The 14,430-nt window shown below is 42.1% G+C and overlaps 1 protein-coding gene across 1 annotated transcript in view; it reads left to right on the plus strand.

Moving 5' to 3' along the window:
- The window catches only part of LOC109143045 (disks large homolog 5), a 28,942-nt gene continuing 14,512 nt past the window's right edge, over positions 1-14,430 (plus strand). The window contains 11 exon segments of the mRNA XM_019278863.2: positions 1-799; positions 6,616-6,684; positions 7,471-7,639; positions 7,974-8,117; positions 9,652-9,835; positions 11,228-11,484; positions 11,717-12,029; positions 12,202-12,432; positions 13,585-13,769; positions 13,880-14,005; positions 14,263-14,395. Of these exon segments, the coding sequence (XP_019134408.2) occupies positions 502-799; positions 6,616-6,684; positions 7,471-7,639; positions 7,974-8,117; positions 9,652-9,835; positions 11,228-11,484; positions 11,717-12,029; positions 12,202-12,432; positions 13,585-13,769; positions 13,880-14,005; positions 14,263-14,395 (2,109 nt within the window). The 5' untranslated portion in view covers positions 1-501.

Genomic DNA, 14,430 nt, shown 5'->3' on the forward strand with positions numbered 1-14,430 from the left:
ATTGCACGGAAATATGATGATTGGCACGGAGCTACAGCTGCTTGAACGGTGAGACATGGCGGAGTTTGTAGCCTGACCCAGAGAGAGAGAGAGAAAAGAGGGAGAGGGGGCTCTTTAAGAGTTTCTTTTACACTTTACAAACATGTCGGAACAACTTCATTTCAGGACGTCTCCGTAACATACACGGAGCTGTGCTTAAAGAGGCAGACACGTCTGGCGGTAGGTTTTTTTTATTTATTTATTTATTTTTATTCCTCTTTCGGGGAAAGGACGAAGCGGCGGTTGGAAAAATGTGTTGTCATCTCCGCGCAGTCAACAGCCTTGGGCAACAAATATGGCTACTTCTTGTGTATCCTTCAATTCGGGTTGAAAACCGTCCCAACTGGGCCGAGCGGGGATAGTTTCGGGGTTTTTGTCGGACACGGTTGAAGTGAAGTTTGAACAGCAAAAAAAGGAGAGTGAGGAAAAAGGTTTATTTTAAGAGCAAAAAGAGAGAGAGAGATGGAGCCAAAGCATAAAGAGTTGTTGGAGAAATGTTACCAGAACTTGGTGGAGTCGATAACAGAAGCGGACCGAGTGGTGGATGTTTTGGCTCACTGCGGGACCCTTAGCCAGTCTGAACGCTACGAGCTGGGACACAACTGCTCCTCCAACTCGGAGAAAGTGGACCTCCTCCTAAAGATACTCATAAGTAAAGACAGGGACCATTTCGCAGAGTTTTCCACGGCTCTGGAGAAGACGCACCCTCACCTGCACTCCGTGCTGCTGAATGGCATCGGACCAGTGGATCACACAACTGGTAAGTACAAGCAGTACATGGTGGTTCATGCTGCTCCATAACAAAGTATGGCTTCATTAGAGTGAGTGTGCATGATCTAACTAACATTAAAAGGGGGTATTGACCATATGACAACTTGATGAAGGGCATGACTTTTTTTTTCCTTTGGGGCAAGAATAAAGAGAGAGAGAGAGGGAGAGAGGGCAGCACAATCATGTGACCTGATGCTTATTTACACTCACACTACTGTGCTTGTTTCCTTTGCTCTGTCACTAAAAGCACAGCTCCCCTTTTGTGAAAGCATTTAATGGACTTTAACAACAAAAAAAGACTCAAACAATCAATGTAGTGACAGAAGCTGTGTGTGTGTGTGTGTGTGTGTGTGTGTGTGTGTGTGTGTGTGTGTGTGTGTGTGAGAGAGAGAATCAATAACACACTGTCAAAGTTAAATGAATGAGTTAAGGATAAATGTGTGTTGATGTGTGAGAATATACTTTTTTTTATTAATTGAATAACCGTCTGGGCTATAAAAAAAGACTCACCAACTCAAGTTGATGTTTTCAAATAGACTGCTGCGACTGATTATGTTTGTTTATCGATTAGTCTGCTTATTATTCTCTCGTCATGATAAACTGTCCATCAGAATATCTTACCGGCTAAGCTGACTTCTTTTTTTCCCCCAAATATTCAGAGGAAGAGAAATCTTCGAAAGCTGCATAATGCACCCCAGATGATCAAAAAAGTGCTGATTCATTTTTTGTCGATTGATTAACTGACTAATCATCTCTGCTGTGATGTCTTTGCAGCCCCGAAACCCTGAGATATTCAGCGTACAACCAAACAGAGAGCAGCATCAGATCGTCACATAACAGCAAATGTGGCTCATTAAATCAAAATTATTGTCAGTTCACCACTTATCTGTAGTAGTTTTGGAGTAAAATGTATTCAGAATAACCTTTTTACACCATCAGATGCCAACAAGCTGTGCACTAAATTCACATCCTAGTGTTCTAGAGATGATTGTTTGCTAACATAAAAGCAATCATCCTGTAGATAATCCTGTAATAACGTATGCATCAGCCTCCTTCTTGAGACTGGGATGTATTTACTCTTCTCTGCAGCTCATTCAGTCTGATATGAGAGTATTTTTTTCTGCCCTGCTTGCTCAAATAAAAATACACCACCTTTTCTCCCTCTAAATGTGTTTTTCCACGTTCACTGCTAAATTCTAAAGCTACAGAAATGCTCTACCTCTTTTTTATGATGCCAATAAACGTGTCATCAAATTCAGCGTAAGCCAAGCCGCTGATGATTTATGTCCCCAAATTTGCCACTTTGAGCGCTAAATCTTTAATTTATATGCAGTTTAAACTGTACACGTCATATTCAGCAGCAGTACTACACGGTCCTTTCTCTGGACCTGTGCTTCACCTTTTGCAGCTCAAAAGCAACATTTGCATCACAGGTTACCTTGTTCACTGCCAGCTACCGTGTCCTCGTCAGTGAGCTGAATGGCGAGGTGTTAATTATGCATTTATTCTGCTCTCATTATTTATAAGAGAACCGACGCTGCAGAGCGAGTCCATTTTTCTGAGCTTCATCATTTCACAATAATGCACCACGTCTAAAAGTGAGCACTGATATATCCTGATGTGCTGCTGAAGAGGTTTGCACAGTTTCATGAACGTGTTCTGGGCTCGTCTTAGTAGTCTGGCGTAGTCTGCAGTTCCCTGTCTGCAGTCACACAGGACACAAATGGGCTGAGCTGCTTTTTGCTACTGGGCAGACAGGTTCCTCCACTGCACAGCCAAAAAGAAGGGCCTTTCCCCAGCAAAACAGCAGCTTGTCACAGCCCATGTTTCTCACTAATGTGCACTGTCAGCAGCCCGATCGAGCTAACTCCCTAGTCGCTCACAGTCCCAGAGGGCGAGATGGCTAGATCATCTTTTAAAATCAAAACAAGGTTAACGAGTGAGCGCTTCATTTAGTTAACCCCAGTTGGGAAATGTCAAGAACGGAGATGCTAAAAGTATCCGTGTGAAATGATCACAGAGCTGCACGAGTTTCACTGTGATGTGAATACGATGCATGCAGATATGGTTGCACATCCCAGAGGGCTTGTTTGCTTTTTCTTTTTTAATAAACAAAGCTATTCTATAGTCTTACAGAACCTTAGCTGCAGGGTTAGACAGTAGAAACCTTTTGTGTACTGATTGTTCTAACCTTTTTCTTGGAGAACAATAACATGATGGCAGCATATCATATGGGTGTGTATCGTGGCTGACGTGTTCACTTGACTGTGCAGTGACACTGCAGAATAATGTTGGTATGGTAGCAGGACATGTTTTTTTTATATTTCCTTCACTGTTGATCTTTCCCCTGATGAAATACTATCCACAATTCTTTCAGTGGACTGTGGCTATTACCACACAGACACTAGTTAGCATTTTATTTTGCCGTTTCATACCCACGATTGAGGCTCATATTTGAGAACAGTTTATTTAGACGAAGAATACAACAGCCTGCAGCCACGCTAGACTCTAGAGGCATATAAAGAAATCCAAACTGTTGGATAGATAAACCAAATTCAAACCAAAAGTCCCCAAAGACGGTTCATGTCTGCACCAAAAGTACAGGGGAATTGTTGTTGAGACATTTCCCTCTGAACCAGAAATGTCAACCTGGCACTTAAATTCATTCTCTGGGCACCATGGTTGTGTGTACCAAATTTTAATGGCAATCCATCCAATAATTGTTGGGGAAAAAAAGTCTGTTTACTGGTCTCATGGAGTACAACTGCATAGCTGGGAAAGAAAAGAAGCTTTTTTTGCGACTCCAGTGGGCGCTCCGGGAAATTTGATGAATTGCCACAAAATGCTGATGCCGTCTATTAGGCCTCTTTGTTCGGTTACAGTAGGAGAAGCACAGGTGAAGATGATAAAATTAATGATGGCTGTATATCGTGCATGCTGGCTCACTGTCACATGTCTTGAATAGAAAATTATACTACTACTACTGTGACAAGTCAAAAAGTCTGCAGTAACTTTTTGTTATTTATTCACACACGTTAAATGTAGGGCTGGGCGATATATCGAATATACTCGATATATATCGCAGCTTGTAGTCTGTGCGATGTAGAAAATGACTATATCGTGAAACTCGAGTATGCGTTGTCACGCATTTGCTTTAAGCCGCGGACATTTAACTCCAGGCTTCTCACACTCTTTGTCGTCCCTCCCTCTCCTCACAGAGATACAAAACAAGCGCACCTAGTTACATACATCTGTTGTGTGTGCAACGTCAAACGCCCTCGCAGGTGCTAATTCTGAAGAAAAACGGCACAAAAAAGAACTTTTATTTGTTTTAAAATATTGTAGTGGCATTATGTACAAAAAGTGCACTTTAATTTTGTGTTTTGAAACGCCATGTGAGTTGCAGCATGCAGTATGAACAAGAATGTTTTAATGTAGACATATAGAATCATCACACTGGTGTGATCGTATGCATCAAAGTGTTAATTCAAGGCTAAGGCAAAAATATCGAGATATATATCGTGTATCGTGACATGGCCTAAAAATATCGCGGTATTAATAAAAGGCCATATCTCCCAGCCCTGAATAAATGGTTTCTTGTCTTTTCTTGAATGTGCAGAAATTGTCAGGCTTTAAATGGTGATGACTTCACGTATAAGTTGCATTATTTTGGAAGTTTTGTGTCACGATTAAGGGAAAATGGTATGCATACAGTATAAAAAGTGTTTGAGGTTTCTGAGGAAGAACCTGAGCCCATCGTCATGGAAAAGGCACAATATTTTGAGTGTTACTCATTCACTATCAGTCGAGTACCAGATGTGATTGTAGACCATATCAACACTCACTGTCGGAGCTCCTGTTTTCAGCTCCAAGAGAAACATTTTAACGCATAGTAGCTCAGAAAATCTTCCACCAAGTTGCTGTGACTGCAGCAAGACATCAACCCAAATGAGATACTTGAGCGGTGAGGGTCAGACCTCGCAGCGAGGTCCAGGGTCACATGACTTCCACGGAGCAGAAAAGTGAGTGAGCTATGACACAGTGAACCTTGCCCATTGAGACACTCTCTGCTCAAACAGAGTCATGGGAAACTTAAGCTAGAGCGAGAACAAAGAGAGCTTGATCCATGGGATGCCACGGTTCCTGAGGCACATCAGTCTTTTTTTTTTTTTTTCTTTCAGTCCTTTGCTGGGAAAAAGAGGGGTGAGCCATGTTAGCTGGGCTCCTTCCAGTCTTAATCAAACTCATAGTCTCCTTTAGCTAGTGGGAACACAGCCAGCCAGGGATTGATTTAGAGTACCGAGACGTGGGTAAATAGAATCGTTTGTCATGCTCCTGCTCCGAGTCGAGCGCTAGACTTTACATCGGGGGGTGGAAGTTGCTGATTTAACCAAACTATAAGGTGCTCATCCCACAGCTAAGTTAGACTTCAGTAAAAGTGCATGTCTGGCTGTTTGATCATGATTTCTGCAGTCTGCTAAACATTTTCTGCACCATTAAAGTTTTCTTTTTTTGGAGACCGTTTAAAGGAGGAAATGCACGGACGTGCTTATTAGATTCACATTTGATGAAAAGAGTACACAGTCGGGAGTCAAAGGAGTCTGAATAATTCAACCAACAAAGCATGAATAGACAACAAATTTGACAATCTGTTAATTTTTGAGTCCAACATTTACTGTTTTCACCTGCCAAAATGTGAGGTTTTGATGTTTTTCATGGTTCTGGGGAAATAATGATAGATTAATTTGACTGTTTTCTGACATTTTATACATTCAATTATTATAAATCATGTGTAAAATTCAAAGTATAGCCCAGTCAGTACTGGATATCTGAATATTTGAGGCTGAAATTGATGTTTGAAGCTTCTGTCAGTAGTAGTAGATATTTTGTTGTTGACAAAAAAACTTTCAGCTCCAGATGTTTTGGGTTTGCTACTGTCCTTTTCGTCCTTCCTTTTTTTGACAGAGAACTGGCTGTCCTCAGGTTTTATACTGTTAGTCATATAAAACAATAAACATTTTTAAGTAATTATGATCAGCACTTTTCACTCTTAACTGAAATTTTCTAGACAAAAAGATTAACCGGTTATTTGAAAAGATAATCATCATGTTAAACGATGATAAAAATTATTCTTATTTGCAGCCGAACACTGTTTCTAAGCAACAGCGATATTTTTTTGCAAGAAGCTAACATTCGTTCTATTTCCAACTTTGGTGCCCGACTTTACCACGAATATCAAATTTCTCTATTTCCACAAGAACATACAGTATGTCACCAGAATGACATAAAAGATGAAGAACTGATTAATCTAAAAAATAATCGATTCTTTTCAAGAATTACTCCAACGTTACTTTTTTTTTTTTTTCCAAGTAACACAATCTTCTCCATAATACTTACAGTGTTGTACTGAGGCTTCTTTTCTGTACAGTTAATTATGAATCACTGTAGGCTATAAAAGAAGGGGCTTTCACAGGGGGGAACTGTGTGATGTTGTCAGAGGAGATAAAAGGAGAAGCTCTGAGGCTGCAGCCTCTTTGGGGCCCTGGCTAGTCAGTATTCAAGCTCTCTGCTCAACTGATAATTAGCCACACTCTGCTGTCAGCCCACAGGCCCGTCATCCCAAGTTGGGGAAAGTCCCACCTTATTATGCCTCCAGCTGGCCTTTTTTCAGTAAAGGCCCCTGAATGTAACCTAAGCCACGGAGCCTTGATGTACCATACAATGCTGCAGATAATCATCTTACTATAATGCAGACATGGTCGAGTACACTCACAGCTGACTTTAATGTTTTTGTTCGCCTCGCAGGGTCCACTTACAGCATCTTGTCCACCATGCCATCGGACTCAGAAAGCAGCAGCTCTCTCAGCAGCTTAGGTGAGTGTGGCGCTCACGGTGGAGGTGGTGGTGGTGGTGTTCAGGTGTAAGGTATAGAATTAGAAAAATCCCCAAAAACTATGATATTTCTGGGGAAAAAGAAACGATTACAACCGAGCTTAGAACATACAGGAAAGATAATATTTGTCAAATAATAGTCAGTCATTGGCTGCTGCCTGTTTAGACTCTGAGCACATGCAAGTGATTACACAGATGTGAGAAGGATTTAGAAACTCGCTACCCTCACACACACACACACACACAAGCACACACACATACACACACACACACACACACAGACCTGTTTGATTTAGTCATTCTCTGAGGGAGAGAGGATTTGACTGGTTCATGCCACTGAAAGGGAAACAGAACTTTGATTTGTGTTAGCGTGGGGGGATTTCTGTGTGGTATATTCACGGTTAATGAGTGCAGCAGCGAGTAGACAAATAATGAAGTAGAATATTAAACAGTTTTTCTGGCAGCACACATGTGAGCAATGATTAAAGAGGTGTTTTTTTTGTTACGTACTGTCAATGAATGTGTAGATTCTTGGTCTAGTAGCAGCAACAAAGAGCTCTTGTTTATAATTGGTCAATATTTAGTAAGTTCTGTCACCTGAGCCGTGCGAGCACATTTGTGTACTTGTTGTTTCTAGTCTTCAGTAAAAAGTTGACGACCAGGAGCTACCGGCTCTGTTGTAATCTGTTAGCTTGAGTCGCACAACCCCGTCCATCATCTGAGCTTTGCGAACGGCACATGCCACCAGTGACATGCTGACTCACACAGGTACGCCCGGTCAAGCCTCGTCCCCTCCGCCCGCCCACATGGACAGCCACCAGGTGAACGAGAAGATGGAGACGGTCTTGTTCCAGCTCAGACACGTGACCCGCGAGAGGGACGAACTACGCAAACGTCTGGCCCTCTCTTCACCCGGAACCACCTTCGATGACTGCAGGTACTGTTCTGGTCTCTTGCACCTAAGTGCCTGTTTTCCAAAACAAACCATTACAGCAAAGAGCAGTGATTCAGTGTATACCTGCACTATGAATAGAGGCATTTTGCCTAGTTCAGCTTTTAAGGGCAACAACAACCAAAAAAAACTTACGTGACGTAAAATATGCTCAACTCTGTAAAACAAGGGGTAAGCATACAATTTTAATGATGCCTCTCTTCCCTCGTGTTCCCATAGGCACAAAGTTTGTATGGTGTTTATCTTGCTTCTCTCATCCTCCCATGTGGCGTCTTAAAAACCTCAACTTTGTCTGCCTTCTTCCCTCCTTGTGTAACAGACCAAACTCAAAAGCAGGTCATGACTACGAGCGTCTGAAGCTGCAGTGCATGAAGGCGATGGCAGACCTGCAGTCCCTGCAGAACCAGCACAGCACCACCCTAAAGAGGTGCGAGGAGGCTGTGAAGAAAGCAGACTTCTACCAGTGAGTGGAAAAGCCAACTACAGGGCCTTTGTCAATTTTTTAACAGTCGGCGCATTTGTGCTTTATGCATTTGTGTGTCCGCCTGCAGGGTTTTAGCTGGTATTCAGTTCTGCCTCTGACATATTCACAGCAGATTGCATAGAACAGAGGAGTTAAGCCTTGAAAAAAAAAAAACCTTCATCAATTTAATTTCATCTTTTCTTTTTCTAAAAAAAGATTTGTTTTTATTGTCTTAGCAGCGTAAATCCTGCGTTGTCTTTTCAAACCAAAGGTTAAGAGCAGGGACAGAATTACTTCTTTATAAGTAATGCCCCTGTAGAGTTCATGCCAAAGCATGGCTCTGTAATCATCATCATCATTTGAACCCTGTGTGCATGGCACGGCATCTGTGCCATGAGGATAAAGCTATGAACGGAGCATTTGTTGTCCCGTGAAATAAGCTGCGAAGGGGGAGGCCGGTCCATTTGTGTGATTCACTGATGCCATACTGTCTCCAAAGTGTAGGAAACCAACATCTGGCCCCAACACAAACAGACAGATGAAGGATTATTGCCATGTTTAAGCCTTTGCTTCTGAACCCTGTTTGCCCATCAGAGATTTTTAGTTTTTATTTATGACTTTTCTTTTCCGCCTCTGCTCTTCATTCACACTGAACTCCATCCTCTCACATTCTACTAAGATCAATAAGTCACTTATTAACACACAGGGTGGCATTAGTACTCAGTAATCATGGATCCTCATAGTAATTCAATGTTACATAAGCAGCTTCTTTTTTTTTTTTACTGTCAGCATGAAACTAATTAAAGTGAAGACCTGAAATGAAGAGTGCCATATTTAGAAAGCACTCAACATATTACCTTGTAGTGCATGAGGAAGTGCCTTTAGAGAGAGACAAAGAGCTTCTTAGGAACCCAGAGTGAACTTGAACTTACTTGAACTTTTATTTAAAGTATGAAATAAAACAGTAGACGTCCATATTGGACTAAAAAGAGTGAATATCTAAGAAGTTGTTGGCGTAGGCTTGAGCAGAGCACATCTGCAAATAAGCCATGCATAGGTGTAGAACAGAGGAGAGTAAAATTATGTCAGTTCATTTGTAGAAATTGTGGATTGTTAGATCTAATTAGTTGATTGAAAGGAAATTACAGTAATCAACAGCAATTTTCATAATCAGTTAATCATATAAGTGGTTTATCAAGCAAAATGCCAAATTTTCTCGGATTCCAGCTTCTCTAATGTCTGCTTCTCGTGCTTTTAGCTGTGTTACATCACTGTGTTTTATTCATTTATAATTGAATATCTTGGATTTTGGGCCTCCAGAAAAACACTTTGGGTTCTGGGAACTTTGATGGGCCTTTTTCTATAGAGTAAATTATGCATCTAAAACAAGCTATTATATTGTAAATAATCATGAGTTGTGTATTTCACTAAAAAGACATGGTCGCACTTTTCCAACTCTACTTTTGCAACGCTGATTTTAAACGTGGCTGGCAGCGCCCACGGTCTGATGGCACTTGCTGTGGTATCTCCTCAGTACGCTGCACAGCCGTCTGGCGAGCGAGCATGCCCAGCTGAAAGAGGAGCTCGAGGCGGTGAGACAGGACAACATCCAGCTGGTCAGGGAGCACAACCACGTGAAACAGGCGTGCGAGGAGCTGAGGAGGCTGCACGATGACGACCAGAGGGAGGTGGCTGACATGAGGATGCTGCACCAGCAGGTACCTGCGCAACTATAACTACAACCCTGCTTATAAAATCCAGATAATGAGGGAAAAATAAGATGTGTCAGGAGAAGTCAAGTAGCCAAAGGCTTATACAGTGGAACAACAACAACAACAAAAATGAACTCAGTGAACAAAAAAAAATAATCTGTAAGCAATGATTCAATTATAACAAAGAAATGCATAAAAACATAGTCGCATACTGTCTACACACACTCCCTCGCACACTTTCTCCCATCTCCGGCTGCCCTTGAGATTCAATCACTTGGATCTTGACATTTGAGACAGAAATCAATGTATTTCTCTCTCCGTGACCATTACTTCCCAGACATCACTCAGAGAAACGCGGTCAGACAGGCACGTCTCCATCGATCAAAGCGTTCTTTCAAATGAGGCAAATGACTTGACCCGCATCTTTTACTGTTCTTCTGTCCGACACGCAGCCATAAGGTCAGATCATTAAATGTTTGCAGTGGCTTACATAACCGTGGGGAACATCTTATGTGGCTCTTTGATAGCACGGATACATGCCTCATTGTCCCCAGAGCTCATGTCATCATTAGATAAACTGATGTTCTGCGTCAGTCAAATTAGGAAACAAATTAGCTCAGTGATGTCAGGTCAACCTTTTATTGTAGTTGTTAGATGCCAGTCACAGATCACATATTGTACTTTATTTTGTGTGACACATGTCCTGGTTTGTCTTCTAGATTTTTGTCCACAATGTGTAATGTATGCTGTAGTAATTTACTCCAAAATGAAGAAATATATATGATGGATTTGTTTGAATGTTTAGGATTTAGGTTGCAAGTAGGCCTACTTACCTTGTCTGGACCAAATGAAGCGCTGTTGCTTGTAAGATTGAGTGAAAAACATAAAAATAAGTGGTGTGGACATGAGGATTGTTTTGGTGACTCTCATGCTCGACTCATGCACTTCTCTTATTCTTTATCTTACATATTTTTATCCAAAGCGCCAATTAACAGAGTTGTGGACAGTCTAACATCTCTGGAAACAAAAGCACCAGTAACAGTCATTTCTGTATGTCTTTGCCCATGAAAAACTTTAAGCTACAGAATCTGGCTTTAATTCTGGCCTGCTACATCAGCACGCAGTTGATGGGCTAAAGCTTTAGTTAATTACTTAAGTAATGAAATAACTTTGCTGTGCCAAGATACTGTTAAGACTTCATTATTTACGTTAAAGCTAACCTGGATTGTAGACGTAAAAGGATGGCCAACCTCATCTTTATATAATTATATTGAAGCACAGTTACCTTTTTTGCCAGCATCCGCTATTGTCCTGTTAAATGCATCACAAATAGATTAAACAAGCAACCCCACTGTACCCCTTTAATTCAGTGAGGCACCTGAATGATTTCATTTCCAGGTGATGAGAGAGGGTTCATCTGACGTCCTCAACAAGCTGTACGACACAGCCGTGGACAAGTTGGAGGCCATGAAGAGTGACTACGAGGCCCTGAGGAAGCGTTACAATGAGAAGACGGCCGGTCACAACGCAGACCTGAGTCGTCTGGACCAGGCTGAGGAGGAGAACCACCGGCTGCAGAAACAGCTGGACATGCTGCTGAAGCAGAGAGACGCCGCCATCCACTATCAGCAGCAGTACTCGTCGTCTATAAGAAGGTGAAGCCGGAACTATCACACAAAACCAACAGCAATAAAGATTCAGCAGCTGTAAAAAAGTGTTAATGATTAACAGCAGTTACTGCAAACTTTGCTACCAACTCAGTACTTGAGTTGAACGGCAAGGTCACATCTGCAGATTGCTTAAAACATTCTTAATCTGAGGGAGATGAAGCTTTGCAGATGCCTTTCCAGTTTAACTTAAACCCAACACGTTCCCTATTTGGTACAGGTTTGACAACACGCAGCAAGAACTGTCCAAGGCCGCAGCCCAGAACAAGGAGCTGCAGCGAGAGATGGAGCGGCTGCAGTCGGAGGCGACGCGGCTGAAGACCCAGCAGCTCAAGGCGGTGAAAGACTGCGAGAAATACAAGGAGGAGCGGGACTCCGTGATCAGCGAGTATCGCCTGATCATGAGCGAGCGGGACCAGGTGATCAAAGAGGTGGACCGGCTTCAAACCGGGTTGGAGATGGCAGAAGCGAAGCTGAAGAACACTTCTTCTGAGAGACGGGTGGCCAACGAGGAGCTGGAGGCTCTCCGACAGGTACGTATTAAATTAGGTTTAAACATTTTAGAGTAAAGAAGTAGAAGAACAGATAGTCTGGTTTAAAATAAACACTTTGTATGTATTGTAGTGGCATATAAATCAGAAAGCTAGAATGTGAAAGTTTGGCTGCATGTTTACTTGATCTCCATCATCCGCTCTTGATATGAAGGAGCTGGCCTCATCACTGGTGGACAGGGACCGGGCCATCTGCGAAAAGAACGAGCTGCTGGAGAAATACTGCCATGAGGTGAAGGACAAGGCCGAGGCCCAGAAGGAGCTGAGTCAGGCCTGCAAGGACATCGAGACGGTGCGCGAGGAGAGGGACGTGGCCCGCAAGGAGAGGACGGAGGCCATCATCCAGAGGGACCAGCTGCTGCGAGAGTATTACCAGGCCAGACAGGTAGCCAGACAGACGGGAGATTTATCATTACAAGTGGAGGGATTGACTTATTCCTCTGACAATAATCCCTTCATCCCATCTCATATAGTAGTAGTAAATGTTTTTTCAGCAGCTAGCAGGTTTCCACACATTGATTTTTTTTATTCATCTTTTTTACTTTTCAGTGGGATTGTCAGATTAATTGCAATGAAAGTGCTGAGATTCCTGCATTAGGAAATTACTAGCCATTACAGAGAAAAGGCTCTCCAACTTTGAAATGCGCCAAGAATACTGCACTGCATCAGAAATGGATAATTAAGTCAGACAAGAGCACAGTAAAGTCTAATGGAATTAATTTAGCTATGGACTTAGTTAATGCTCTCGCTACACTTGGCAGTCTCCGTGCCGTACGGTTATTTAGAGAGCGGGAGAGCATGTGTTGCAGATACAACAGCAGACTCGTACGTACACGTAATATATTTTATCTGACCCACTACAAACGACAATATCTAATCCAATCAATGACGCCTACCTATGTTAGGCCTCAAACTACCTTTGCGAGACTGCACGAGCCTAATCTTTTTTAGTTTGCAGTAATTTATTTGAGGTGTTTTAAGGTTAAACATCTTGAAAAATGTAAGTGAATCTTTGAGGGCTGTTTGTTCTTCTTGCATTTAGCCTTCAGATTAAAAAATGCAAGGGACTTTGTGGTGGATATGTTGCTTGAAACAGTTTAAGCATTGGTTTGGAAGGCTTGACTCACGACGAAACACTGCACAGCTGCTGATAATACAATAAGACAAGATTTAAAAGAATTACAACCTTCATCTTATAAAGTAATTCACCAGGAATGTGAGTCTGCGTGCAGTTGCTGGATAATGTTGCATTGCAGTAAAAGTTGAACCTGGCTCAACTTTTTGCTGAACAACTCCTTGTTATTGTTGTTTTTTGTTGTCTGCATCAGAACTCTCATTGAAATTAATGAGGACGCTGCATTTTTGATACACTGCTTTAATGTGATGAACACTGCCTCAAGTGTCTCATAAATATTTGTTGCTGTAAAGTCTCACAAACTGTAAAATGATCAAATAAAGTTTTTTTTTAAAATTGCTTTGTCCAGTCCTACATTGACCTTCGTCACCTTTTTATTTTATTTCCTTTAACTCCCATCAGAAACAAGACTCTGCCACTCTGGACATGGAGCGAGCCAACAAGGAGATCGATATACTGAGGAAGCAGTACGAGGCCATCTCTCAGGAGCTGAAGGAGGCACTGCAAGAGGCAGAGGTAGCCAAGTGTCGAAGAGACTGGGCCTTTCAGGAGAGGGACAAGATAGTAGCAGAGAGGGAGAGCATACGGTAAGCATACGGCATTTTTTTTAAGCTGAAATATATACTTGATTTTCATGGATGGAAATAGATTTGTTTACATGTTGTGTGATGCCTTGTGAAAATGTGTCATCTGTCAGCACGCTGTGTGACAACCTAAGGCGAGAGAGGGACAGAGCTGTGAGTGATCTGGCAGATGCTCTGAGGAATCTGGATGACACGAGGAAACAAAAGAACGATGCGGTGCGAGAACTCAAAGAACTAAAGTGAGTCATTCCTCCTCCTTGCCAGGCTGATGCCATCCCCTGCACTATTTTTAGTGTAAAAGCCTGAATGTTATTCACTAAGTTTGTGCTTGTGTCAGAGTCTGTGCTCTTCTTGTTTTTTGGGGGAATCCAGAAAGTTTCCATACCAGATCTTTTGTGCCACCCAGTGGATGAGTTATGTCACTGACCGAGCAAAGATCACTTCAGAAAGTCATTGTACTGATTTTAAAAGCTACATGTTTTTATGTTTCCTGCAGAGAAAAGATGGATGACCAGTTGGAAAAGGAAGCAAGGTTTCGTCAGCTGATGGCTCACAGTTCACATGATTCAGCCATTGACACGGACTCTATGGAGTGGGAGACGGAAGTTGTAGAATTGGAAAAGCACAGAGTAAGACTCGCTAGCAATCCTGATATTTTTTTATT

This window comes from Larimichthys crocea, chromosome XVI (assembly GCF_000972845.2).
Source record: "Larimichthys crocea isolate SSNF chromosome XVI, L_crocea_2.0, whole genome shotgun sequence".
Lineage (NCBI taxonomy): Eukaryota > Metazoa > Chordata > Actinopteri > Sciaenidae > Larimichthys > Larimichthys crocea.